The 27,627-nt window shown below is 43.2% G+C and overlaps 1 protein-coding gene across 1 annotated transcript in view; it reads left to right on the top strand.

Annotated features, from left to right (window-relative positions):
• Positions 1-27,627, top strand: part of LOC309544739 (uncharacterized protein) — a 368,721-nt gene that overhangs the window by 327,019 nt on the left and 14,075 nt on the right. Inside the window, exons 29-36 of the mRNA XM_082243716.1 lie at positions 4,502-4,806; positions 6,559-6,624; positions 6,709-6,836; positions 12,468-12,657; positions 15,513-15,629; positions 19,895-20,069; positions 21,388-21,581; positions 25,572-25,698. Coding sequence (XP_082099842.1) covers positions 4,502-4,806; positions 6,559-6,624; positions 6,709-6,836; positions 12,468-12,657; positions 15,513-15,629; positions 19,895-20,069; positions 21,388-21,581; positions 25,572-25,698 — 1,302 coding nt within the window. The remainder of the gene's footprint in view (positions 1-4,501; positions 4,807-6,558; positions 6,625-6,708; positions 6,837-12,467; positions 12,658-15,512; positions 15,630-19,894; positions 20,070-21,387; positions 21,582-25,571; positions 25,699-27,627) is intronic.

The raw sequence follows: 27,627 nt of genomic DNA, 5'->3' as shown, positions 1-27,627 counted from the left end.
GTGTCCCAAGGGCGAGATAAAAGCAAGTAAAGGTACACAGTTTGGAGACTACTGTTCTAGATCATCAGAGAGAATCCTCTCTTCCCTCAATGTCAACTCGGAAGCAAAATTCTTCAGTTCAGAATTCAGATATCTCAGAAGAGAAATAAGGAGAGAATGTTGAACCATGTGCTTTTGATTTTGCATTACTCTTCCCTTTTACTGAGGCTGTTAAATCAACATTTTCTTGGTAGCAGGAGGTGGGGTAACCCCAAAATTTAAGAAGTTTAATTGTCATCCTAAGGAAGAACCTTCTGCTTTTGATGCAGGAAGGTAAAGAGATTGTGAATGATGAGGGGGTCTACCCAGATAAAAATTTTCTCTCACATTTATATCCCTTGGCTTTAGGAGATTTAAAATATAGGGCACACAAAGGCAATATATTACCTAAATGTTGGTAAAATATAAATGTGGTTGCAGCAAGTAAATAGATAAACAACATGTCAAGCCTTAAAATTCTGTGCGCATATAAAACGCTGACAAACTATGGTACCCTCAATTTTCCCTTAGTCAACACTTTAAAAGGAAAATGTAAATAATGGGCCTAGAACTATTGCTCTCACTCCGGCATTAATGGTGATATGTATCATGTGTAGCACAATCAATGTCTTTGTGTAGTAGAGACCCCTGATGCATACGATTAATCTTGGGGGGGGGGGGGGGGGTGTAAAGTGCTTGGCGGTAACTCATTTTCTTTACACTTTTTTGCACTAAACTTACTTTCTTTTTAAAAAAAAAAACACTTTTTTTGTGACAGATTCTCTTTATAAACAGGGATCTTTAAAAGGCCTCAGTACAGTGATGTAAAATACCTAGACTACCTAGAAGAGCTTGCTTCCGATAGCAGCAAACTGGACTTTTTCTTTCACCCCTGAGACACCCAAAAACACAAAACAAGAACAATATACCGAAAATGTGAACTGTCTTGCCTCCCAAAGGATGTGTAATAGGTTATCATTCTTTGATATTGAACGAAGGTAATTTTGAGTTTGAGTGGGGGCGCACCTGGAAAAGTTTGTGCGACACTGCACATATAGGACTAATCAGAGGGTGTTGTCTGATGGTCAAAGAGCCACAGCAGTCCTTATAGTGGCTGGGGTGTGAAGTCTTGTTTAGGTTGAGGACTCTTGTCAGGTGGGATGCATGGAAGGACCTGATGGTGTCAGGGAAACTAAAGCCTCCACTATGTTTGGATAAACTGAGAACATGAAGTTTGATTTCTTCTTCTGGACCCATAGAAAGCATAAAAAGGCTGAGCTCAAGTCCCTGAGGAAGCATTTAGAAAAAAAAATGGTAATCTCCTTAAAAACTTGACAAGCTTACTGTTAATATTCTGTAAAGGGGTCTGAAGTTAAATTTAAATTGTTGTGTGGAGATATTGATGCCTAAGTACCTAATGTTTGAATGAGACCATTTCAAGGAATAATTTAGCCTTTAGTCTATGGGTGTTTGGTCATGAGAGAAGGATACCCGATGCTTTAGATTTGTGATAGATTATTTTGTAGTTTGAAAGCTGTCCAGAAAGTTGAAGTTGGTTCATAAGCGATGGGAGTATGGTTTCAGGCTGTGTGAAAAAGAAAAGGAGGTCATCTGCTTATGTTGCCACTTTGAAATGACTTGACTGGGTGATGACAACCCAAATGTCTGGTGTATTGTGGATTGTGCGAAATAAGGGTTTCCATTGTGTTAAATAATATGAGACGGTGCATGTGCTTTCAGATACCATTGGAGATTGGGAATGTGTTTAAGATTGCACCATTGGATTTGTTTAGGACTCTGGGGGAAGAATATATGGCTTGGATCAAAGTCTGCATATTGGGCCCTAGATCAATGAAAGAGAGCATTTCCCAATGCCATTTGACTATATCCAACTCCATCACTGCATCAGTACAGAGAAGGAGAAGTAATGTCTTTATGGAGGATACATGGTGGATTCTGAAGGGTATTCTCCCTTGCTGCCCTTTCTGAACTGAAACCTGCTTGGTCAGGGTGTATTATGACTGATAGGAGTGGGAGTAAGTGATTTGCTAGTACTTAGTAAATAATTTCAGTTCAGTGTTTAAGAAAGCTATAGGGTGATAGTTGTCACATTTGCTGGGGTTATTTCCCTTTTTAGGTATTAAATGTGTGATAAGAGTGTATCACTAAGGAAGAGGCTCTGTCTAAAAGGGAGTTAAAGCCTTTGTTTCAGAGTCAGATTCTGTTGAAAGGATTTATTTATAATAGGTCAAACTAAGGCCATCAGGCCTTGGAGCTTTGCCTGTTTTCATGGATCGTATAGCTATTGCTACTTTGTCCTCCAAGATGGGTAATTTAAGGCTATCCCTGTCATATAGCTTGAGTTTAGGTAAGGAGAAATTGCTGAGGTAGGATTGAATGGCTTGGAGGCAGTGATGGACTCAGGTGGGTTTGGATTTGAGTCTGAACTCACCTGCGCTATCCCACCGGGATTCCGGGAAGCTGTTTAATCCAACAGCCAATCATAGGTGTCAGCGGTATTCCCCACCTTGCAGCTACACCCATTTCAAGTCTGTATACGTTTTGGCGGGGAATACATCTGCCACCCATGATTGGCTGGCTGTTGGCTTTGACAGCGTCAGCGTGTGAAGAGGTCATGTGGGTTCGACCTCAGGTCTGGACCTGCCTGAGCTCATCCCTACTTGGAGGTGACATTTGGCCCACTTCTGGAACTGAGCAGAATATATATTGTAATGAGATCGGTAAAAGGTCAGCATAGTTGCCAACATTCTTAACAAATTGATAGGGACACTTTTTTTGTATCTAGGCGGAGAATTTTTTTTATTAGGGGTGGGGCATTTATTTGTAGGTGTGGTCTAGCCAGAGTGGAAAAATGTGGCGCACCGTGGTGAAAAATGGATGTAGTTTAAACTTAATATTGGTTGTGGCTTAAAGGAGTGTAGTTAGTCTGGGACGAAAGAGGGATGGAGGGAGAGAGAAAGAAAAAGAGAGGGAAAGAGAGAAAAAGAAAGAGAGGGAAGGAGAAAGAAAGAAAGAGGGATGGAGAGATAGCAGGCCCAGATCCTACACCACATTAGCGACATGTATTCCAGAAAGTTTAACAATCAGCAGATAAAGATACTCCAAACACCATCCCCCCAGGCAGATCCCATCAAACAGAGACAAGACATGGTCAGAGACTGCAGATGTGATACAAGAGATGGTCAGAGAGTGTGCAGGCATGCTGCAGGAGACAGTCAGAGCGTGTGCGGACATGCTACAGGAGAGGGTCAGAGAGTGTGCAGGCATGCTACAGGAGAGAGTCAGAGAGTGTGTGGACATGGTACAAGAGACTTTCAGAGACTATGAGGAAATTGTACAGGATACGGTCAGAGAGAGTGTGCCGACATGCTACAGGAGACGGTCAGAGAGTATGCCGACATGCTACAGGAAACGGTCAGAGAGTATGCCGACATGCTACAGGAGACAGTCAGAGAGTGTGCCGACATGCTACAGGAGACGGTCAGAGAGTGTGCCGACATGCTACAGGAGATGGTCAGAGAGTGTGCGGGCATGCTACAGGAGACGGTCAGAGAGTGTGTGAACATGGTACAAGAGAAGGTCAGAGAGTGTGTGGACATGGTACAAGAGACGGTCAGAGACTATGAGGACATTGTACAAGAGACGGTCAGAGAGTGTGCTGACATGCTACAGGAGATGGTCAGTGAGTGTGCCCACATGGCACAGGAGATGGTCAGTGAGTGGGCCCACATGGTACAGGAGACTGCAGACCTACTACAGGAGATGGGGTCAGAGATTAAGAACACAGCTGACAGCACAGCGCGGTAAGGGGGACTTGTGCACAGAGAAGATGGGGGTGATAATTACTTTTAGTCCTGACGTGTGCCGTCCCAGTTGGTTTCTGCACTCCTCTGCTCACAGCCCGGGCTCTCTGCTCATGTGTGTCTCTGAGGGGTGTTCCCACTGCATTTAGGGCAGCACCACGATGTCATGTGCATGCACCCCGAGCTAGGCCAAGCTTGCCCGAGTGACACATATGCAGGAACCTGCGGCCGTCTGGGGCCAAGCCAATTTCCTGGGAGAATCGGGGCTGTTGGTGACTATAGGTCAGAAATGCATAGGCTGTGGCTTATGGGGTAGTAGTGTAAGTGCGATCTTTGGCATCCTTGATTTGGGGATGTAGGTTTTGTTCCCCCTAATAACCTCCCAATACAGAAATCATAAAGAAAATTATTCTGGATGGCTGCACTTCCAATATCCTTTTCATTGAAGCTTCATATGAAAAGTAGTTAAAAGTAGGAGCAGGGGACAAAGAGGTAGATGCATAATGATGGGTGGCAAAATATTACTTCATAAGATACATTTCATAAACGAAAGTATTTTTTTTAATTATATATTATTTATTTTATATTTATACAATTTTTGTATAGAGGGGGGGGGCGGGTCCGGGACAATTGTCCCTTTTGCCCCCCTATAAATCCAGGTCACAGTCAGTATCACTCATGTCCAAAACTCTTGAAAAGCACAGCGCCTGTGACCTGTGTAAATGACCACGTGACGCCGCCATATTACTACTCTCAGGTGAAGCCTCCAGGAAGAAGGGAGTCTTTCACTGGCTGTCTGTACTGCGCGGCTTCCCGTCACATGACTAGTCACATGAATCGTCCTGTCAGAAAGAACATCAACATGGCGACTCATCTGTCCTGTGGGCGGGTGAACATGAACGTTCTACGGGAGGCGATGCGGATGGAGCTGCGGGAGTTCCTGGATAAGTGTGCTGGCAGTAAGGTGAGGGAAGGGGGATTTGTCTTTAGTGAGGAGACACAAGTGTGCTTCCGGTGTCACCCTGCCTCCACACTAAGGCCTGTTGTGCTGTAGCTAGTATGTATCTGGCCTCCATTGATCTATGGACAAGCACTATTCTGGCTATAGATTGACTTGATTGAATGAGATATTACCAAAAAAAAGTTTTTATTTTCTTAGTTTTGGATATAATATGAAATGGCGAAGTGCTAGCATTGGGTTTGATTTTTTAATGTCGCTCAGCAGGTGTTCCAATACATTCTACCTGGCACTGACCCCCTTTAGTAGTCATTTTTGGCCACTACTCTTATCAAATTAGAAGATCATCAATAATTTTATTGATTTCAGTAATTAAATTCAAAAAGTGAAACGTATTTTATATAGATGTGTTACACACAAAGTGACATATTTTAAGCATTTCTTTCTTTTATTTTTGATGATTATTGCTTACAGCTAATGAAAACCCAAAATGCATTATCTCAGGAAATTTGAATATTACAAAAAAACAATAAAAATGATTTTTAATACAGAAATGTTGGCTTACTGAAAAGTAGGTCCATGTACAGTATAGTATGCACTCAATACTTGGTCGGGGCTCCTTTTGCATGAATTACTGTATCAATGCGGTGTGGCATGGAGGCGATCAGCCTGTGGCGGTGCTGAGGTGTTATGGAAGCCCAGGCTGCTTTAATAGCAGTCTTCAGTTCGTCTGAATTTGTTTGGTCTGGTGTCTCTCATCTTCCTCTTGACAATACCCCACAGATTCTCTATGGGGTTTAGGTCAGGCAAGTTTGCATGCCAGTCCAGCACAGTGATACCATGATCATTAAACCAGGTATTGGTAGTTTTGGCAGTGTGGGGTGGTGCCAAGTCCTGCTGGAAAAAATGAAATCACCATCTCCATAAAGTTAATCAGCAGAGGGAAGCATGCAGTGCTCTAGAATTTCCTGGTAGAGGGCTGCACTGGCTTTGGACTTGATAAAACACAATGGACCAACACCAGCAGATGACATGGCTCCCCAAATCATCATGGATTGTGGATACTTCACACTGGACCTCATGCAACTTGGATTCTGTGCCTCTCCTCTCTTCCTCTAGACTCCGGGACTTTGATTTCCAAATGAAATGCAAAATTTTCCACAGTCAGCGATGATTTGGGGAGCCATGTCATCTGCAGTGCCGAACTGCCAGTGGAATTGCCTAGCGAAAGTGGAAGCGGTCCCTAACAAATCCAGGTACACCCCCCCCCCCCCCAAAAAAAAAAGGAGGGGGAGAAGAGGACAGAAAGTAGAACTTCCCCTTTAGAGTAAAGTTTTGCTTTAATAGCACCACTTTGTATTAAGAACTACCAGAATCTGTCAGATATGTCAGTAAAGTTATTGGAACAAGTGGCAGGAATTTTTTAATCTGGCCCAAGCTGTTTTAAGGGCCATAGCAGCAGAAAAGAGTAGGGATTTATTAAAATGCTCATGAGCGTCTTTCTCTTTTGGAGCATGAATAAAAAAAAAAAAGAAAGATGGGTTATAATTACAGTTTATTTCATGACCAATGGAGGGAGGGGGTATCAATTATTTTTGCCACATCTGTACTGTTGGGGTTGTCATCCAGTGCTACATATACCCTTGAAGGTGTGCCTGCACTCTGCAATAATTTTTTTTTTTTTTTTTTGTAACCCCCCCCCCCCCCTCCCCCTAGGAGCTACCTCACAGCGTTTGACTTGATTTTTTTTTTTTTCAGGCTATTGTCTGGGATGAATATCTGACAGGGCCTTTTGGATTAATTGCACAATATTCACTTTTAAAGGTATTTTTCACTTTTATTATTTTGTAGTGCTGCCTATGCCTTTTTAACTTTTTATTAAACCATGTTTATTTTTTCCCTTTTCAGGAACATGAAGTTGAAAAAATGTTTACACTTAAGTTGGGGCCCTTGCCACCATCTGATGTTAAAAATATCATATTTTTTGTCAGGCCTAGACTTGAACTCATGGACATTATCGCGGAGAACATTCGGAGGTTTGTATACTAAAATATCAATTTGCTGTCATGACACTGGTAATGGAGTTAGCTGGAACACATATACAGTGCCTTGCAAAAGTATTCACTCTCCTTGGCATTTTTCGTATTTTGTTGCCTCACTACCTGGAATTAACATGGATTGTTTGAGCCTCATTTAATTTACAGAACATGCCCATAACTGTGAAGATGGTGTTTTTTTTTTTTTTTTTATTAAGCAAACAACAAATAGGACAAAATAACAGAAAAAGTCCATGTGCATAACTATTCACCCCCCTAAAGTCAATACTTTGTAGAGCCTCCTTTTTTGGCAATCACAGCTCCAAGTCGCTTTGGATAAGTCTCTATGAGCTTGCCACATCTTACCACTGGGATTTCTGCCGGTTCCTCCTTGCAAAACTGCTGCAGCTCCTTCAAGTTGCATGGTTTGTGCTTGTGAGCAGCAATCTTTGTCTGACCACAGATTTTCTATTGGATTGAGGTCTGGGCTTTGACTAGGCCATTCCAACACCTTTAGGGCTCTTTCACACGGGCGGTCCGATCAGATCCACCTGTCAGTTTTTTTAGGCGGATCTGATCGGATGCCCCATTCAGCCCTATGGAGCAGCGGATGTCAGCGGTGACATGTCCGCTGCCATCCGCATCCGATCCTGTCCGTGAAATCCGGACGGATGGAAACCCTATTTTCCATCCATCCTGGGGATCGGATGAGAGCGGACAGGCGGTCCGCTCTCATCCGATTTCCCATAGAGAGCAGCGGGGGCTGTGACACCTCCCTCTCCGCACTGCAAGCGGAGACGGAGCTGTCATCCACCAGCTCAGCGGGGATCGCGGATCGATCCCCGCTGAGCAGCACAGATCCGCCTACGGAGGCGGACTGTGTGAAAGAGCCCTTACAGGTTTCCCCTTAAACCACTCAAGTGTTGCTTTAGCAGTGTGTTTGGGTCATTGTCCTGCTGGAAGGTGAACCTCCATCCTAGCCTCAAATCACGCACAGAGTGGTACAGGTTTTGCTCAACAATATCCCTATATTTAGCACCATCCATTTTCCCCTCAACTCTGTCCAGTTTCCCAGTCCCGGCTGCTGAAAAACATCCGTACAGTATGATGCTGCCACTACCATGTTTCCCTGTGGGGATGGTGTTCTTAGGGTGATGTGTTGGGTTTGTGCCAGACATAGCGTTTTCTTTGATGGCCGAAAAGTTCAATTTTAGTCTCATCAGACCAGAGCATCTTCCTCCCACGTACCCTTTTGCTAACTCAAAACGTGCCATTTTGTTTTTTGCTGAAAGTAATGGCTTTCTTCTGGCCACTCTGCCATAAAGCCCAACTCTATGGAGTGTATGGCTTATTGACCCCCTATGTACAGATACTCCAGTCTCTGCTGTGTGACTCTGCAGCTCCTCCAGGGTTACCTTAGGTCTCTGTGCTGCCTCTCTGATTTAATGCCCTTCTTGCCCGACCGTGAGTTTTGGTGGGCGGCCGTCTCTTGGCAGGTTTGCTGTTGTGCCATGTTCTTTCCATTTGGTTATGATAGATTTGATGTTGCTCCTGGGGATCATCAAAGATTTGGATATTTTTTTATAACCTAACCCTGACTTTTACTTCTAAACAACATTGTCCCTTACTTGTTTGGAGAGTTCCTTGGTCTTCATGGCAGTGTTTGGTTAGTGGTGCCTCTTGCTTAGGTGTTGCAGCCTCTGGGGCCTTTCAAAAAAGGTGTGTATATGTAGTGACAGATCATGTGACACTTGGATTACACACAGGTGGACATCATTTCACAAATTATGTGACTTCTGAAGGTAATTGGTTGCACCAGAGCTTTTTATAGGCTTCATCACAAAGAGGGTGAATACTTACGCACGTGCCAATTTTTAATTTTTTATTTCTAAAAAATGTTTTATGTATATTTTCCTCATTTCACTTCACCGGCTTGGACTATTGTGTTCTGATCCATCACATAAAATTCAGATTAACAAAACATTGTACTTAAGGCTGTAATGTAACAAAAGTATATAAAAATTCAAGGGGGGTGAATACTTTTGCAAGGCACTGTAAATGGCCTAGACACCTTTAGATGCTGTATGATTTCTACTTGCTATAATTTGAAAGAAACCCATGGAATAGCAGCAAAGTCTCAACTAACCTTCTGTACTGTGTAAAAGGCACACTGTGGTGTTTTTGTTATTACAGGTTATATTATTTTTTAGTTCTAGTTTGTGGAATGGTTAGATCCCCCTAAATTTAGTTTTTTCTCTAGATTTTCTTTGCTGGGGAGATTTACCCTCACCATTAAAAGCGAGTTGTCACAGCAGTAGAAGTGGAGAGGAATTTTTTTTTTATTGCAAGTTTTTCAAACAAACAGGAATATAGAAACAAGCAGGTAATAATAATCACAGTGCAGCAAGTAAACATAACCAATATCAGCAGTATTTGAACAGTATGTACAGCAGGATCAAGCCAAGAAAACAGTACATTGATTTCACATATATGGAATGACGAATGCATGTAATGCCCTCTAGCGGCACCAGATGGTATTGCCCACAATGAGTTTCACAAAATACAGATTGACCTCCAGGATGTACACTATGGCCATCTAGTGTTTAAACCTGCAATTGCAGGGATTGACATTCTCAGATGAGATCAGTTGGGGAAGCACTTATTATTATACTAATATATCCATTGTTGCCATTTAGATTTCTCCCTTTGATAGAGCTCATGGGTTGGGGTCATAAGCAGTTCAAAGGTGCTGTTAGTTTGGGTAGTGTTGACAATCTCCAGGAGGGAGGGGGGTTGTTTGTCTTTCCATTTTCTGGTAATGTTAATTCTAGTAGCTAGGAGTATATTTATTACCATTTTACGGGATTGCGACGAAATGCGTTCGATTGATAGGTTCAGTAGAGCCAGTTCAGGGGACGGAGGGATTGGAATTCCTAAAATCTTAGAGATCAAGTCGAACACATCTTCCCATAGGGTGAATATGGGGGGGCATGCCCACATAATGTGTATAAGCGTGCCCACAGCCTCTCCCAACAGGTGGGAGGGGTTGTGGGGGCAAATCGCGCAATCATGGACGGTGTGAGGTACCACCTGAGGGTTAGTTTCAAGTGCAGTTCCCTAAGTGATGCGCTAAGTGTGGCTTTATAGCCCGATGTCAGTGCTGGCTTCCACTGAGACGGAGTGAATGTAACCCCTAAATCCTGTTCCCATTTAGTGAGAGGGGGGGGTCTTGGTGAATGCGTACTTTTCGCCAAGTAGGGTGTATATAAGCGATATGCCACTGGCCATCGGCAAGGGAGATGGAAATCTTTTAATAGGGATGCTTGTTGCAGTGCCTACTGTCTGAGAGATTTACTTTAATTTGAAGAGATTTACTTTTACTTCTTGGTGTGTCTCTGAGAAAGGAAGTAAAGAAAAAGCTCTTAAATAAGACAAAAAAAGTTGACGAGATTTTACCTTTACCCACTCTGTCTAAAAATGTTTTTGACTTATGATTTACCTATACTACCTCACTTCTAGTTGCCTGCAATGCACTGCTGGTTAAAAGTCCAAGCACTTCCAGGTACAGCGGGGAATTTTTTTTTTTTTTTTTGATCCCTTGCAGATTTTATAAGTTTGCCCACTTACAAAGAAGTTAAGGGTCCATAATCTTTTATTATAGGTGTGTTTTAAATAATAGAGACAGAATACCAACCAAAAATCCAGAAAGAACTCATGATACAAATGTTTTATGAAATGAGTTGCAGTTCAGTGAGCAAAATAAGTTTTTGATCCCCCTACCAACCAACAGCAATCCTGGCTCCCACAGACTGGCTACAGTATGTGCTCATGAAGCAATGGACATGAGTGTGGAATATACAGTGCCTTGCGAAAGTATTCGGCCCCCTTGAACCTTTCGCCCTTTTGCCACATTTCAGGCTTCAAACATAAAGATATAAAACTGTAATTTTCTGTGAAGAATCAACAAGTGGGACACAATCATGAAGTGGAACGAAATTTATTGGATATTTCAAACTTTAACAAATAAAAAGCTGAAAAATTGGGCGTGCAAAATTATTCAGCCCCTTTACTTTCAGTGCAGCAAACTCTCTCCAGAAGTACAGTGAGGATCTCTGAATGATCCAATGTTGACCTAAATGACTAATGCTGATAAATAGAATCCACCTGTGTGTAATCAAGTCTCCGTATAAATGCACCTGCACTGTGATAGTCTCAGAGGTCCATTTAAAGCGCAGAGAGCATCATGAAGAACAAGGAACACACCAGGCAGGTCTGAGTTACTGTTGTGGAGAAGTTTAAAGCTGGATTTGGATGCAAAAAGATTTCCCAAGCTTTAAACATCCCAAGGAGCACTGTGCAAGCGATAATATTGAAATGGAAGGAGTATCAGACCACTGCAAATCTACGAAGACCTGGCCGTCCCTCCAAACTTTCAGCTCATACAAGGAGAAGACTGATCAGAGATGCAGCCAAGAGGCCCATGATCACTCTGGATGAACTGCAGAGATCTACAGCTGAGGTGGGAGACTCTGTCCATAGGACAACAATCAGTCGTATACTGCACAAATCTGGCCTTTATGGAAGAATGGCAAGAAGAAACCATTTCTTAAAGATATCCATAAAAAGTGTTGTTTAAAGTTTGCCACAAGCCACCTGGGAGACACACCAAACATGTGGAAGAAGGTGCTCTGGTCAGATGAAACCAAAATCAAACTTTTTGGCAACAATGCAAAACGTTATGTTTGGAGAAAAAGCAACACAGCTCATCACCCTGAACACACCATCCCCACTGTCAAACATGGTGGTGGCAGCATCCTGGTTTGGGCCTGCTTTTCTTCAGCAGGGACAGGGAAGATGGTTAAAATTGATGGGAAGATGGATGGAGCCAAATACAGGACCATTCTGGAAGAAAACCTGATGGAGTCTGCAAAAGACCTGAGACTGGGACGGAGATTTGTCTTCCAACAAGACAATGATGCAAAACATAAAGCAAAATCTACAATGGAATGGTTCACAAATAAACATATCCAGGTGTTAGAATGGCCAAGTCAAAGTCCAGACCTGAATCCAATCGAGAATCTGTGGAAAGAACTGAAAACTGCTGCTCACAAACGCTCTCCATCCAACCTCACTGAGCTCGAGCTGTTTTGCAAGGAGGAATGGGCAAAAATTTCAGTCTCTCGATGTGCAAAACTGATCGAGACATACCCCAAGCGACTTACAGCTGTAATCGCAGCAAAAGGTGGCGCCACAAAGTATTAACTTAAGGGGGCTGAATAATTTTGCATGCCCAATTTTTTTTTTAAGTTTTTTTATTTGTAAACAAAGTTTGAAATATCCAATAAATTTCGTTCCACTTCATGATTGTGTCCCACTTGTTGTTGATTCTTCACAAAAAATTACAGTTTTATATCTTTATGTTTGAAGCCTGAAATGTGGCAAAAGGTCAAAGTTCAAGGGGGCCGAATACTTTCGCAAGGCACTGTAAGTACAGGTATTCGTAGAGTGTCATCTACACAGTGTGGGGTTAGTTAGGATTTATTTTTTAAAGCATCTCAGTCATTTAAAATAGAAGGAACTATCTGCTTTGACAAGGATTAAAATATGCCTTCCATCAATTCTTTTTTGTAGGGAAGAAAAAGGTCGATTTCCACAACGGGACTTTCACATCTTTTTTGTCCCTCGCCGTAGCTTGCTGTGTGAACAGCGACTGAAAGATCTGGGGGTTCTTGGATCTTTTTTCCATCGGGAAGAATATCGTCTAAACTTGATTCCTTTTGATGGAGATCTGTTGTCTATGGAATCTGATAATGCTTTCAAGGTTAGTTAAATGTTTGTTAAACAGTACATACTGTATGAACAATTTAGAAGTACAAAGCATAACAAAATGTATAATGTAAAAATGCTTGCATTTATTTAACTTAATCTCGATGTACAACCAAGCATAGTTGCCATACTAAGGAGTCCCTATGAATATCATTTGGTAAGGCTTTTCCAAAGCTAGATATATTTATATATATTTCCCAAACTAATTTTGCTTTAAAGTCCTGTATAACGCATTGTTCTGATTGATAGGAGGATTTGTACTGTGCACAATGTACTATGAGCAAAAAAAACTGATATATGATGTCTGCTGTGTGGGAATTTATGCTGAATCGTGGGATTTGTCAAAATCCTGACATGCCTTTGGTTGCCTGCTGTTTGAATTGCATCCTTGTTTAGCTGTGTCATATTGGCCTGTTAGGATGAGCAAAGCCCTATATATATATATTTTTTTTTTTTTAATCCGATAATTTTTATGAACTTTTTAGTTTAAACACCACTTCATTTGGGGAACTTTACACACAACATAATAAGGAAGGTATTAAGACATACAGAAACAATTCAAGTAATCCAAACAGCAAAGCTCTATTTTAAGTTGAACTTGTGCACTTTCAGGGCATATTCTATTGTGTTAGTGGTTTTTTTATGTTCAGTTTGCCATTATGTGGCGATATTATATCAGTAACCAGCGGCACACACAGAGCCAATATCTTTTGGCATCATTGGGGTGTAAAGCCGGTCTTGCACAGGTCAAAATTTGAAATCCGATAACTTTCTGCTCTCCCACACTTGATAGAAGTCGTTTATTTCACCAACTTCTGTCAAAGGGACAAGTTGAAAAATGTTCTATCGATCAGCTGCTGAAGCCAATCAGGTGAATACACTGTCACAATACAATGTCCCGGCTGGGGAAGAGGAAGGGAGTGAAGGGATTTCTCCATCTTCCTCCATTTGGGAACCAGGTATGGCCAGCTGAAGTCTAGCTAAAACAAGTTAGGATAAGAATACCACTTTAAAGTGTCATTAAACTCAGGATGTTTTCAGTGTACATTTCTTTAATATTGTTTTCTAAACCTTAATGCAGAAGCTTTTTACGCCCCTTTCACACTTGTGCGACTTCAAAGTCGTGCGATTTTGACGCGAGTTTGACTGGGCTTATACTGTCTTTTCCTCAAAACGCATCAAAATCATGGCAAAAGTAGTGCAGATATGAATGGGGCTCATTGGAAATAATTGAGAACAACTTGTCATGCGATTTTGCAATCACAAATTGCATGACAAGTCGCACAAGTGTGAAAGGGGCCTAAAAAATTGAACTTGCCATTGTTTGTAAATAACTGGTTGATGCTACTGTTTCCATTCCATGGGCTTCCCTATTGTCAGTGGCAACGCAGTAGCAGTTGATCCTCTGGTTATTACTTTGCCCACTGTCAGTGCGCATGCTCCTCTAGTTTCCAGAGAGAAAGCTTTTCCCATCCTCTCCTCTGAAAGCTGTCCCACATGACTCTTCATCAGCCTGAGTGGTAGGATGAATGGCATCAGCTCCCTCTCCCAGGTTCTCCATCCACATGATCATCTGTGTGTGCTTGTGGGAAAAACTCCAGCAGGACCGATTAATGGAGGCTTTATTCTTCAGCCACAATACGTAACATACACTGAGGCCTGAGGTGTGGGTCTCATGCAGGCCGAGTATGACATGCAGCAGCTCCTATAGGCAGTTCTGAATCGGAATACATGAGTAATTTCTGGGCGTGATGTCTGCAGGATTCAGCCAAACACTCTAGTGGGCAGAAACTGGTTTATGTCACGTGATCATTTTATATCGCATTGTAAAAACTGTATTTGGGAACTTTATGTCTGCTAGAGATTATTGCTGCTAATGGTATTATTTTTTAATGTTGCATATAAAGTCGCTAAAATTGGTTTCATGACACTTTAAAACAGAATTATGGCCAAAGCATTTTTAGCCATACCTCTCTTTTGGATCACAGGAGTGCACTTACTTGCTAAAGCTCACCGTCAGCTAACATTGCAGTGCCAGTCTAGGCTCTGGAAGGACTCCGACAATAATGTCTGGATCCACCCAGATGCCTTACCAGCAGTTGGCTTGGGCTCTTGGCACGCTGCTGAGAGCCTGACCCAGCCACTCCCACCTCCTCCACAGCCCAGTGCTCTAGTGAGCACTGGAGGGCTGAGAAGAGAGCCAGTGACTGACAGTCGCCGCTCTCTGCTCAAAGTGGATCAAGAACTGGGTGATGGGAGGCCATGATCACTCAGTTTTCAAGCGGGCGGTGGACCGCTGCAGCTGGGAGGTGAGTATGTATATGTTTTGTTTTTTATTTATTTTTTTTTGATCCCCCCCATATTTTCTCCTTTTAGGGTATAGTATAAATGTGTAGGTGTTCTTTTAGTGTTTAGGTTGAGTGTTGCGTGTGTTTTTTTCAGTGCTTAGAACTAAGGATTCTCTAGCAATATGATCAATAGAATACAGGGCCATGTCGTAGTGTTGTACTGTTTTTTTACTGTCTTATGTAAAATAAAAATATGAACAGCTTTGGACAGAAAAACCCTCTTATGAAGAGCAGTGTGTAAATGATATATTTTTATTTATAATCTGTTTGTATTGTTCCTCAGGTTGGCTTCTAATACAGTCATAATAATACAAGCAGATTATTGGTAACTGTGTAGATAGATAGGGTATAGCAGATTTCTCTATATAAAATGAAGGTTGGATTGGCCTACTTCACCTGTACCTGTAGATGGTTGATCCACATGGGCCAATTACTGGCAAAATATTTTTTTTTTTTTTGATGCCCTGTAACAGTATTTGTGCTCTTTCACTCATTTTACCAGGAATGTTACTTGGAGAATGACCAGACCACTCTTTATCATGCAGCTAAAGGGCTCACCACTCTGCAGGCATTATATGGAACCATTCCACAAATCTGTGGTAAAGGAGAGAGTGCCAGGGTAAGTCTTAGCCATGCTTTAACATGGGCAGGGTTTATTCACACAGGGAGCTTTTAATTGGGCTATACTCCTGTATTGAATGTAAGAGGAGAACCTAAAGAATGAACAGTTTTTTTTTCCCCTCTCTCTCTGGGGAATAGACCTTCCTGTGCACCTAGATCATAATCTTATATACAAGTATTTAAAGTAGAACTACAGGCAAAACTTTATAAACATTTTGGACTCAAGGGAGGGTCAACCCCTGTCAGATTTTTGTTTTCGCCATCTGTGTCCCATTGTGTATATTTCCCTTCAATCCCTGCATATTAAGGGAATTCTTTGGGGACCCCCAGGTCACTAGAACTTGTTTCCCCATTGGAAGATTTCCGCTCTATTACTTTTCTGGGTACAACCCAAAATTTGGGATTTTCTCTTCCTTTCAATGATAATGGAATAAAACAGGACAAATAAAGAGGGAGAATCTCCGGGGCACAGACAGCAATAACAACTTTTAAAAATAAATATTTTGCCTTTTGTTATACTTTAAAGTGATTTTAAGGCTCCATGTACACGGGACGTTAGAAAAAACGTCCTGCAAAGCTATTTCTGACGCCGGGAAAAAGCAGCTGTTAAACGTGCTTTCAGTAGCTTTTTCCATTTGCGTTATTGCACGTTTGGCCACGTTGCTTTTAGCAGCGTTTTTCTGCCTCCATTCAAAATCAATGGTTCCCTATGGGAGCCTATTGATTTGAATGGAAGTCGCACCGCAAGTCGGATCCGACTTGCGGCGCGACCTGCACTGTGAGAATCTTGAGGGGGAACTCCACGCCAAAAATGGGAAAAAAAAACTGCGTGGGGTTCCCCCCCAGGTTCCAAACCAGGCCCTTCGGGTCCGGAATGGAATTTGAGGGTAGCCCCACGCCAAAAAAACGGCGTGGGGTCCCCCCCAAAATCCATACCAGACCCTTATCCGAGCGTGCAGCCCGGCAGGCCAGGAAAGGGGAGGGGACGAGCGAGCGGCCCCACCCCCCCTGGACCACACCAGGCCACATGCCCTCAACATGGGGGGGGTGTTGGTGCTTTGGGGCAGGGGGAGCTCTGCACCCCCCACCTCAAAGCACCCTGCCCCCATGTTGATGAGGACAAGGGCCTCATCCCCACAACCCTGGCCGGTGGTTGTGGGGGTCTGCGGGCAGGGGGCTGATCGGAATCTGGAAGCCCCCTTTAACAAGGGGGCCCCCCCAGATCCCGGACCCCCTCCCTATGTGAATGGGTATTGGGGTACACTGTACCCCTACCCATTCACCCCATAAAAGATAGTGTATGTAAATAATGACAGGAGACGTTTTGGAAAGTTTTATTAAAAATCTTCATCCGGCTCTTCGGGGTCTTCTCCTCTCCGGGGGTCTTCTGCTCTTTTGCTGTCCGCCCTTCTGCTGTCCTCTCTTCTTGTCTTCTCCTCTCCGGGGGTCTTCTGCTGTCTTCTCTCCGTGGGGTCTTCGGCTCTTTTGCTGTCCGCCCTTCTGCTGTCCTCTCCTCTCCGGGGGTCTTCTGCTGTCTTCTCTCGTGGGGTCTTCGGCTCTTTTGCTGTCCGCCCTTCTGATGTCCTCTCTTCTTGTCTTCTCCTCTCCGGTCTTCTGCTCTTGTGCTGTCGGCTGTCGGCTCTCCTTCTTCCTCCGGTCCTCCTCCGACGACGTCTCCAGCGATTATGCCGGCCTCTGGTCTCTGCAGCTTATTATATAGCCATTAGGGGCGTGGCCGCCAGGTGACGTCATCGGGAGACCACGCCCCTTGTGTCACATGTGACGTCACATGTGACACAAGGGGCGTGGTCTCCCGATGACGTCACCTGGCGGCCACGCCCCTAATGGCTATATAATAAGCTGCAGAGACCAGAGGCCGGCATAATCGCTGGAGACGTCGTCGGAGGAGGACCGGAGGAAGAAGGAGAGCCGACAGCCGACAGCACAAGAGCAGAAGACCGGAGAGGAGAAGACAAGAAGAGAGGACATCAGAAGGGCGGACAGCAAAAGAGCCGAAGACCCCACGAGAGAAGACAGCAGAAGACCCCCGGAGAGGAGAGGACAGCAGAAGGGCGGACAGCAAAAGAGCCGAAGACCCCACGGAGAGAAGACAGCAGAAGACCCCCGGAGAGGAGAAGACAAGAAGAGAGGACAGCAGAAGGGCGGACAGCAAAAGAGCAGAAGACCCCGAAGAGCCGGATGAAGATTTTTAATAAAACTTTCCAAAACGTCTCCTGTCATTATTTACATACACTATCTTTTATGGGGTGAATGGGTAGGGGTACAGTGTACCCCAATACCCATTCACATAGGGAGGGGGTCCGGGATCTGGGGGGGCCCCCTTGTTAAAGGGGGGCTTCCAGATTCCGATCAGCCCCCTGCCCGCAGACCCCCACAACCACCGGCCAGGGTTGTGGGGATGAGGCCCTTGTCCTCATCAACATGGGGGCAGGGTGCTTTGAGGTGGGGGGTGCAGAGCTCCCCCTGCCCCAAAGCACCAACACCCCCCCCATGTTGAGGGCATGTGGCCTGGTGTGGTCCAGGGGGGTGGGGCCGCTCGCTCGTCCCCTCCCCTTTCCTGGCCTGCCGGGCTGCACGCTCGGATAAGGGTCTGGTATGGATTTTGGGGGGGGACCCCACGCCGTTTTTTCGGCGTGGGGCTACCCTCAAATTCCATTTCGGACCCGTAGGGCCTGGTTTGGAACCTGGGGGGGGAACCCCACGCAGTTTTTTTTCCCATTTTTGGCGTGGAGTTCCCCCTCAAGATTCTCACAGTGCAGGTCGCGCCGCAAGTCGGATCCGACTTGCGGTGCGACTTCCATTCAAATCAATAGGCTCCCATAGGGAACCATTGATTTTGAATGGAAGAAAAAAAACGTATAACGTGGCTGAACGTAGGTTCATCACGTTCAGTCACGTTTAGTCACGTTCGGCCGCGTTCCTGCGTTTGAAACGTCGGGAAACACACGTTCGAACGCAATATAATTGCGTTCTAAAAAAAGTCCCTGAACGCAACTGCCTGCAAATGACTGTAAACTACCATGTGTACATGGACAGATAAGATAACATGGAGCTGCGTTCAGGGACTTCTGAAAAAAACGCCCAACTGCTCCTAAACGGCCATTTCCAGCGTCCCGTGTACATGGAGCCTAAAGTCTCGTTAAAAAATAAATAAAATAAACCTGTTACTTACCTCCTCTGTGCAGTTGGTTCCTCCTCTTCTTGGGTCCCTCTTTTGTGCTCCTGGTCCCTCCCTCCTGTTGAGTGCCCCCATAGCAAGCAGCTTGCTATGGGGGCACCCGAGTGAAGTCACAGCTCACTGTGTCCATTCAGACACAGAGCGGTGACCTGGCCCTGCCCCCTCTTTCTCCTGACTGACTGACTTTGACAGCAGCAGGAGCCAATCAAATAGTTACTGTTGCTGTCTCAGTCAATGAGGAAGGGGGTCTCGGGGAGCTGAGAAACTCCTGCAACATCGTTGGATAAAGATGGGCTCAGGTATTATAGGGGGGGCTGTTACACACAGAAGGGTTTTTATCTCAATGCATAGAATGCATTAAGATATAAAAAAAAAAAATGCTGCTTTTCAATATCTTTAATCTTTTGAGGCCTGCAGCAGTACTGTTCTCTGTAGATACCGGCAGAAATTTTACTATCCTTTTTACCACCACGGGGTCTGCCCCCCCCCATATTACTTTTGCATAGATTACTGAGCAAGATATTATCGAATATGTCTCATTTGTATGGAGAATTTTAGCTGTATTGAGATATATGGCTACACAATGTCTTGGATACAGTTTTAGTGCCTGTATTGTTGACAACCAGTATCTGGCATGATAATACTACTCTTATGGGAGTGATTCTGTTTCTGATAAGTAATCGACAGGAATGTTCTTAGTTTTGATCACTTTCCTCAAGTGGAACCTTGATTGTCAATGGTTGTATACCTCAGTTGTACAACTAACAGACATTCCGGGGATGGGGGGGAAATGGGGCATTTATTTATTTGTGTACTGTAGATTATAAAAGGTTTAATAAAACAGTCTGATTTAAAAATGAATCTGCATTGAATTACATTTAGTTCCTGGGTATATAAATTCTTTAACTATTCTAGAATAACAAGGACAATCATTTTAGTTTGTTATGCCTTTTGTAAAGGTTATTCCCAGATAAAGGTTGTTGATGCCTTTATTTGATTTCACTTTGATACACTGATTGCGTTCATTCACCAGCAGGATTTATAATTAAGTGGTCTTCTTGCAGCATGTTGCAAACATGATGATCAGAATGAAGCGAGAACTGGGAGGGAGCCACAACCAAATAACTCCAGTATTTGACACACTTTTGTTGCTTGATCGCAATGTGGATTTATTGACACCTCTGGCAACACAGCTAACTTACGAAGGGCTCATTGATGAAGTGTATGGCATCCATAATAGTAAGTGTCATTCCTACTCTGAGAACTTAAAAAGACTGTAGATAGTATGGATAATTTTTTACCGTGTGTGTGTGTGTGATAACCAGCTAAGGCTATGTACAGCGGAACTGATCCCCAACCCAAAGAGTGCTTAGGCTGAGGTTGAAGCTACTGTTCTTCACACAGCCTCAGCACATGTAAAATGACAGCTGGAAATGAAGATATAGGGGAAAAGGTCCCCTCCAAAAAAAACAGGTACTTTGAGCAACTCAGGTAGTACAAATAGAAAAATAACTTCTAACTGTGCGGGGTGAGGGTATTATCTTAAGTTTTTTTTTTTTTTTTTTTTTTTCTTTTATCTCCAAGCATTTGGTTTTTGTTTGAAGTCCTTAATAGAGTGATTTCATTACAGGGTAGTTTAAAGGATGGGCGGTGGTTCTTTCCTTTTTATATCTCTTATTTACAGTGTTGTTTTGGTATGTTTTTTTTTTTTTTCCTGAATTTGCTTATATGTACATGTAGACAGGACAGACAAATAGGCTGATTTTACTAAATAAGCATAGGCTATTAACCTACAAAGTAAATATTCACTTTGCAAAGTGTAAGCTCACTTTTCAGAGTGAAATATGATTAATATGATTAATAAGATGAAGTTGTGTTTACTTTGAATGCCAAATCATCTGTGAAGGAAATGCTGCTAGTCTTTATAACTTTTTGTTTCTTTGGGAAACCTTCTCTCTGAACATGCAAAGACTGTGTCAACAAAAGACCCAGTTGTAATTGTAGTCACTTGGTTTTGCCAGTATGTTACCAATTTTTGTAGTCGTCTACATTTGCCAGTATATTGCCACATTTGGATGTAGTGATAACATTTCCTATGAAGTGAACAGTGTAGGCCCCTTCCATATGGGGTGGACTCTTATTAGGCAGATTTGCCTGCTCAGTAGGGGATCTCTCTGCTGATCCCTGCTGAGCAGGCAGATGACCGGTCCATGTCTGCTCCGCTTTGCAGAGTGAACCGGGACACAGTCTGCTGTTCTCTATGGGGTGGTTGGATGGAAACTGACCACCTGTCAGTTCCCCATCCAACTGTCATCTAATCCGCCGGATGGATGGGGAACTGACAGGATCAGATGCCCACGCGTGTCAGTACACACGTCTGCTGACATTCGCCACTCCATAGAGAGCTATGGATGGTCCGATTGGGTCTGCCTGGAAAAACTGACAGGCGGACACAATCGTCAGTATAAAAGGGACGCAAGAATGTCCTTATGAGACTTTAAATGTTGACAATGCATATTAATCAATGTCTTATTGAAATATATCCTTGCTCACACAGGCCATGTGAAATTGCCTCCAGAGAAATTTGCTCCCAAGAAACAAGGTGAAGGTGGGAAGGATTTACCTACAGAGCCCAAGAAACTACTTCTAAACTCTGCAGAGGAGCTCTATGCTGAGATCCGAGACAAAAACTTTAATGCTGTGGGTTCAGTGCTCAGTAAAAAGGCCAAGATTATCTCAGCTGCTTTTGAGGTAACATCTTTGACTTATTTATAACATTGGAGTTTAACCATTCCATGAAATTCATATTGAGTAGATCGAAGTGTGCATATGCAAAATATCTGAAGACAGAATTTTCAAATTGTATCCTTTTTTTTGCTTTCAGATATCAATTAAACATGCCAACATATTTTAGGGTTCTTGGAATGCTCTCCTCTTCAAAGCTTATATGTCTGGCAAGAACTACTACATAAGTGTAAATGTCAGCATTATTAGGAGCAGTCCTGCCTTAGGCATACTATATACTAGGGGTCGACAAACCCCAGACACCAAGTCACATTGGCGATTAGAATTAGCGACCTGGCGCCTGGGCTGCACTGCAAGAGGTGGCTTGTCCCCGTGCCCCCCTGTGGGTGCGCGGACTAAGATGCCGTGCCAGCCAGTAATTGAGGCCGCGGCTTTGCAGCCTTCTTGAGTGAGATGCTTCTATCGGGGGAACTAGCGCCCTCTTGTGGTGGCTGGGGGTGTGATGAGCAGTAACTAACGGCGCTGAGTGTTTCCCCTGCCTGTGCTCACTACCCGCCCATCTCCTTCCCAAGAGAAGAGACTGAAGTTGTTGCAGGCTTCATCTGGCACCCTTTGCTTAATGATGAGTGGACGGAGTGTGGGGCGGTTTGTTGGAACAGCCTCAGTTCTGTTCACACCCTCACAAAAGATGGAAACAATTTATTATTTTTTGTTTTTTTTATAATTTTTCATCATCTCCCTGCCAGACCACATGGGCTGTCTGATCAGGTCCATCTGTCAGTTTTCAGGCAGACCTGATTGGAACCTTCAGTCTACGCTATGGAGCGGCGGATGTCCGTAGACAACCGCCGCCATCCAATCCTGTCCGCCAAAAACAGACGGATGGTGGCCCTTTTTTCCATCTGTCTGGCGGATCAAATCAGATGGCATCGGATTGAAGTGGACAGGCAGTCCATTTCAATCCGGTTGCCCCATAGAGGAGAGCGGGACTGTGTCAGTTTTCACTCTGCATAGCGGAGTGGACAGGACCTGTCATCCGCCTGCTCAGCAGGGATTCCCGCTGAGCAAGCGGATTCCGCTTAGAGGAGGTGTCCGTATGAAAGGGGCTAATGTAATGTAAAGTGGTATTAAACCTGAAATCAAAAATTCAATATATTGCAGCTTACCAATCCCCTCATACTTACTTGAGCCCAAACTTGGTCCAGCACTGCCCCCAAGGGCAATCTCTCACGCCCTTTCTCTGTAATGTAGCGGACATCAGCGCTTGATTTGGCTGCTCAGCATGCATTTGTACTGACCACTCAAGTGCTTCTGTGTGCAAGGGTAGCCTTAAGGAATAACAGGTTTGTTTGTTTGTTTATTTATTTTTATTCTTCCATTGGGGCTGGCTCCACATTTTCCTGCTCAGCAGATGCGCTTCTGCTGAATGTTAGGAGAGCCCGACACTCCCCTTTCCTGACGAACACCCAATCAGTGCTCGTCATACTGCAAGGTATCTACCCTCCCAGCTTGTCCCCAGGTGCGGTGCTGCAGGGAGGTGAGAAGGACATAAACAGCGCAATGGTAAAAACATTTGAAGTTTAAGTCACCATTAAGCCCCCATAAAAGCACCTCAGATTTAAATACAGTTTTGGCTAAATTTTTTTTTTTCTTTTTCAGGACAAGTAGATTTTCATGAGGGACAAAAAGTAGATTGGGACCCCGGTTTAGTTGCTTGGACAAGTAGTTTTTAAAAAAATGTCAATACCCCTGGGTTTTAATCTAAAGCATGTGGTAAAGTCTTTGATGAACTTAAAATATCCATTTTGATTTGTTTGGAAAAATAAGTGTAATATATTACATAGATTTAAAAATGCTGTGTGCGTTTTTGTCTTTTTATAAAAAAAAAAAAAAAAATACTTTTGAACATGGCTAAGGTAACTTTCCAGTACAGCTATTCTGTTATATCTCACAGTGGAAGGGAAAAGACTGATGGCTTCCCTAAAGCTACTGTACAGGTTTTGTCCATAACGGTTTAATGAGGTGTGGATATAAACCCTGCTGTTTTGGTCTATGGAATTAGGACAGGTTACAGGCCTGAAACAACAACTGAAAATCTGGAGAAGCTGACTGATCCCTGTATTGTGACAAAGGTTAATTTTCATGGCATCATCTAGATCAGTCCAAATACTGAGACTGAACAAAAGACATCAGTAAAAAGTGATAATGAGATTTGATGCCCTGCTGAAATTGGAGATTTAACACCTTAGAGTAATTATCACCCTCATGCCAGGACTTGCCCAATGCAGTCACGCCGAATTGTTGCAGTCCCACTGGTAGCTGTAAATCCTGTGTTTAAGAGCTAAAGCAGTGCATTAACCCATTAAAGTATTTGGTGACGAAGTTTGCCATGTGATTCCAGTGTACTGGCAAGAATATGACACCCTGGGTTACCAGATATGATTATAGAATTGACCCAATATATTTTGCAATATGAAATTTGTCACCGAGGGTTCTGTATGTGATGATTTGTCACACCAGGACATGCATCCTCCCTTTTGTAAACTGTTAATAGGTGATTTAAATTGGTATACATATAGTGCCTCCATATTTAACCCCACTAGTGGCATTTGACTGAATATTGTGTAACCAATGTCAGCTGGTAGTGTGATATTTAATCTTTGCCACTATAGGGCTTATTGCTAAACCAACAATGCAATTGGCGTAGATGTCTGCAGGGAGTCTGATTGTACCTGCAAATCCAGTCTTTTATTGTCTGTTGCCATAGCTAGCTTTTATAGATTAGTACTGTTGCAAGAAAAAGGATATTTAGGAGACATAAAGCCTCCCATTAATTTGTATAGTGTTTTATAGGATGTAAAGTGTCAGGCCAAAAGATAAAGTACTTTATAGTACTGTTGCACTAAAAACCTGGGCGTTTTTTTTTTTTTGCAGGCATTTATCGGGCATTTTTTGGGCGTCCTTTGGAGGCCCGATAAATGCCAGCAAAAAAAGGCCCAGGTGGAACGGAGCCATATCCCTGTGCTACTAAAAATTATAAGAAAAATGATCTTTTTTTTTCTGGTTCTGGACATGCTACAGAGCTGAAACTTCACAGGTACACTTTTTAGACCCCCCCCCCCCCCAGACACTTAATCCAAAAAAAGTAATTCCTGCCTCCAAAAATGCCCGATAAATGCCTGCAACAAAAACGCCCAGGTGGAGAGAAGCCATATGCCTGTGCTACTAAAAATTATAAGGAAAATGCTCTTTTTTTTTTTCTTGTTCATGACCATTTTAATTGAAAGTCGGGTCACAAGTCGGATCACAAGTCACTTCAAATAAGAGAAGGAGGCAACTCCCATTGAAGTCTATAGGACAAGTCGGATACAAGTCGCCTCAAAGTAGTACAGGACCCTTTTCAGAAGTCGGAGCGACTTCCGTAGTGCCAATTAAGACGGCACTCATTGATTAACATTGCTTTTGTTATGTCAAGCGACTTGGGGCGACTTGAGGGCACACAAGTTGCGGCAGTGTGAATGGACTCTTACTGTTATCCATGGATCCAAGGATGTTACATTATTACTTTTATTATTACGTAATAAACATTATTACGTTTTATAGAAGCGTGACTGACTTCACTGTCCTGACCTGACAGTTTGCAATGGACTGAATCGGAACCCATGAGCTATAAAACTTTTACACTAAATGGGTTGTTATTGCTATATTCATTTATCAGTTTTCCCAGATTTATAGAAATTAAACAATTCAAACAGAGAAAATATTTCCTGTTGGTCTTATTGTACAAACATGTCATTGTACATACTGTAAGAGACATGGAACAAATAGCCCAGTTTTTAAAGTAATTGGGGGGAGATCAAAGCCGGTATTACTGCTGATAATAATTTATGGGCATTTGATTATTCCTTTAATTTTATAATTGTAATGCATAACTTGTTTGCTGCAACATGTCAGATTTTTCAGTTTTGTATTTTTTTTTTTTCATGACTGCTTTAGGGGAGACACAATGCAAAAACTGTGGGGGAGATCAAACAGTTTGTGTCCCAGCTGCCTCATATGCAGGCTGAAAGGGCATCTTTAGCCAACCATACATCCATTGCTGAACTCATTAAGGATATAACAAGTAAGATATCTCATTGTTTCATACAGTATTATTAGCAAACACGTAATATTTTGAAGAATTTCTATATCTGTAGTAAAGTAAGTTAGTAAAACCCTATATCCCAATTCTTTTTTAAAATATAGCACACTTCTATCAAATATGCCTGTATCCAGCTCAGAGTACAGAAGGGAGATAATTAATTATATATAATGCCAAAGACCACACACACACACATCCTTTGATGCTGTGTAGCGCTTGATCTGAGAGGTGCATGAAGTCTATCCAAAGACTCCACAGGCTGTCATCTTCTCTGGCAGGTTTGGCAGCATTGCATGGAGGCTCACTGATCTGAGTAGTCTGTGGTCTTTGGCATTGTATATACCATCTCCATTTTGTATAAAATAGGGTGATAATGATAATGGGACTTTGAATGAGGTAGGTTGCAAAAAAATGAAAAAAAAAAAAAAACCTAAAATGACCAACTTGAATAAAATCTCTAATAATTGATTTATTACATGTTACAAGATGAGGGAAACATATAATAAACAGGAGATCACATATTCCCTATGGAATTGCAAAATCTATAAATGCAAGACTAACATAGAAAAGATCATTCACCCTTGTGGTGGTTTTTGTTTTTTTCTCACTTTTTGGTTTTCACTTTGTTTGATCTTTTCATTTTTCTTATGGTCACTTCCTCACCTTGGTATTTCATTATATTCTTTTCACTCTGCTGATATAACACATCACCAATATCTTGACAGGATTTAACTACACTAGAGACACATATATATTTTCTTTGCATAGAATATTTGGTCGCTATGTGTGATTACAGTTGTTGAAACCATTGGTGTATATATCGGCCTCCTTTGTGGGGTCCCCCCTTTCAGGACCAGCCGGCGTGCACCCGCCTCAGCCCCAGAGCAGACTTGCCCACACTGTGTGTTCGTTCCCGGAGGGTCACCGGGTTTATCCTAGTTACCTCCTTTTTTTTTTTTTTTTTTACATGTAATTAACATGACTTTTAGAGTTTTTTTTCTATTCTAAAATTAGTTTACATTCACAGAATATTTTAATTTTGGAACTCCGAACAATTAGACTGTGCCTGGACCTTTAGACAGATTGTCTTCAGGGATGTCCAGTGCACATTCAATCGGACAATGCCACGGCCGTGGCTTATGTCAATCACCAGGGGGGCACCAGAAGTGTGCTGGCAGCTCTGGAGGTAGCCGTCATTCTAAGGTGGGAAGAACGGTTCGTTCCAGCCCTCTCCGCTGTACATTCCCGGGTGGCAAACTGGCAGGTGGATTACCTCAGTCGGCATGCGTTGGACCAAGGAGAGTGGTCCCTTCATCTGGAGGTATTTCATCAGTTGTCTCCCCGGTGCGCCACCCTGAGGTGGATCTGATGGCGTCTCGGCTTAACAGAAAGGTGCAGAGGTTTTTGGCTCAGTCACAGGATCCTCTGGCGGATGCAAGGGACACGCTGGTGGCCCTGTGGGGTCAGTATCCTCCGATTTTTACACCATCCCTCCTCTCAAGCTTCTGCCAAGACTTCTACGCAGGATCGAGGCAGAAGGGATTGCAGTCATCTTAGTGGCTCCGGACTGGCCTCACCGGGCTTGGTACGTCAAACTGGTAAGGCTGTTTGCCGATGTTCCTTGAAAGCTTCCTCTCGGGGAGGATCTGCTGTCCCTAGGACCAATCTTCCATCTTGCTTTACATTCGCTGGCTTTGACAGCTTGGCTGTTGAACGCCAGGTGCTGATGGATAGAGGTTTATCAGAGTCGTTGATTCCAACGCTGTTAAAAGCTAGGAAATCTATCTCTTGGAAGATCTACCATCGTGGTTAGAAGACATACATTGCATGGTGTGAGTCTCTTGAGGTTCATCCTCGTTCCCTCTTGGTGGCTTTGATTTTGACATTCCTTCAATGGGGGGTTGAACAGAA

This window comes from Pelophylax lessonae, assembly GCF_965119305.1.
Source record: "Pelophylax lessonae genome assembly, chromosome: 1".
NCBI lineage: Eukaryota > Metazoa > Chordata > Amphibia > Anura > Ranidae > Pelophylax > Pelophylax lessonae.
This window is presented reverse-complemented; position numbering and strand designations above follow the sequence as displayed.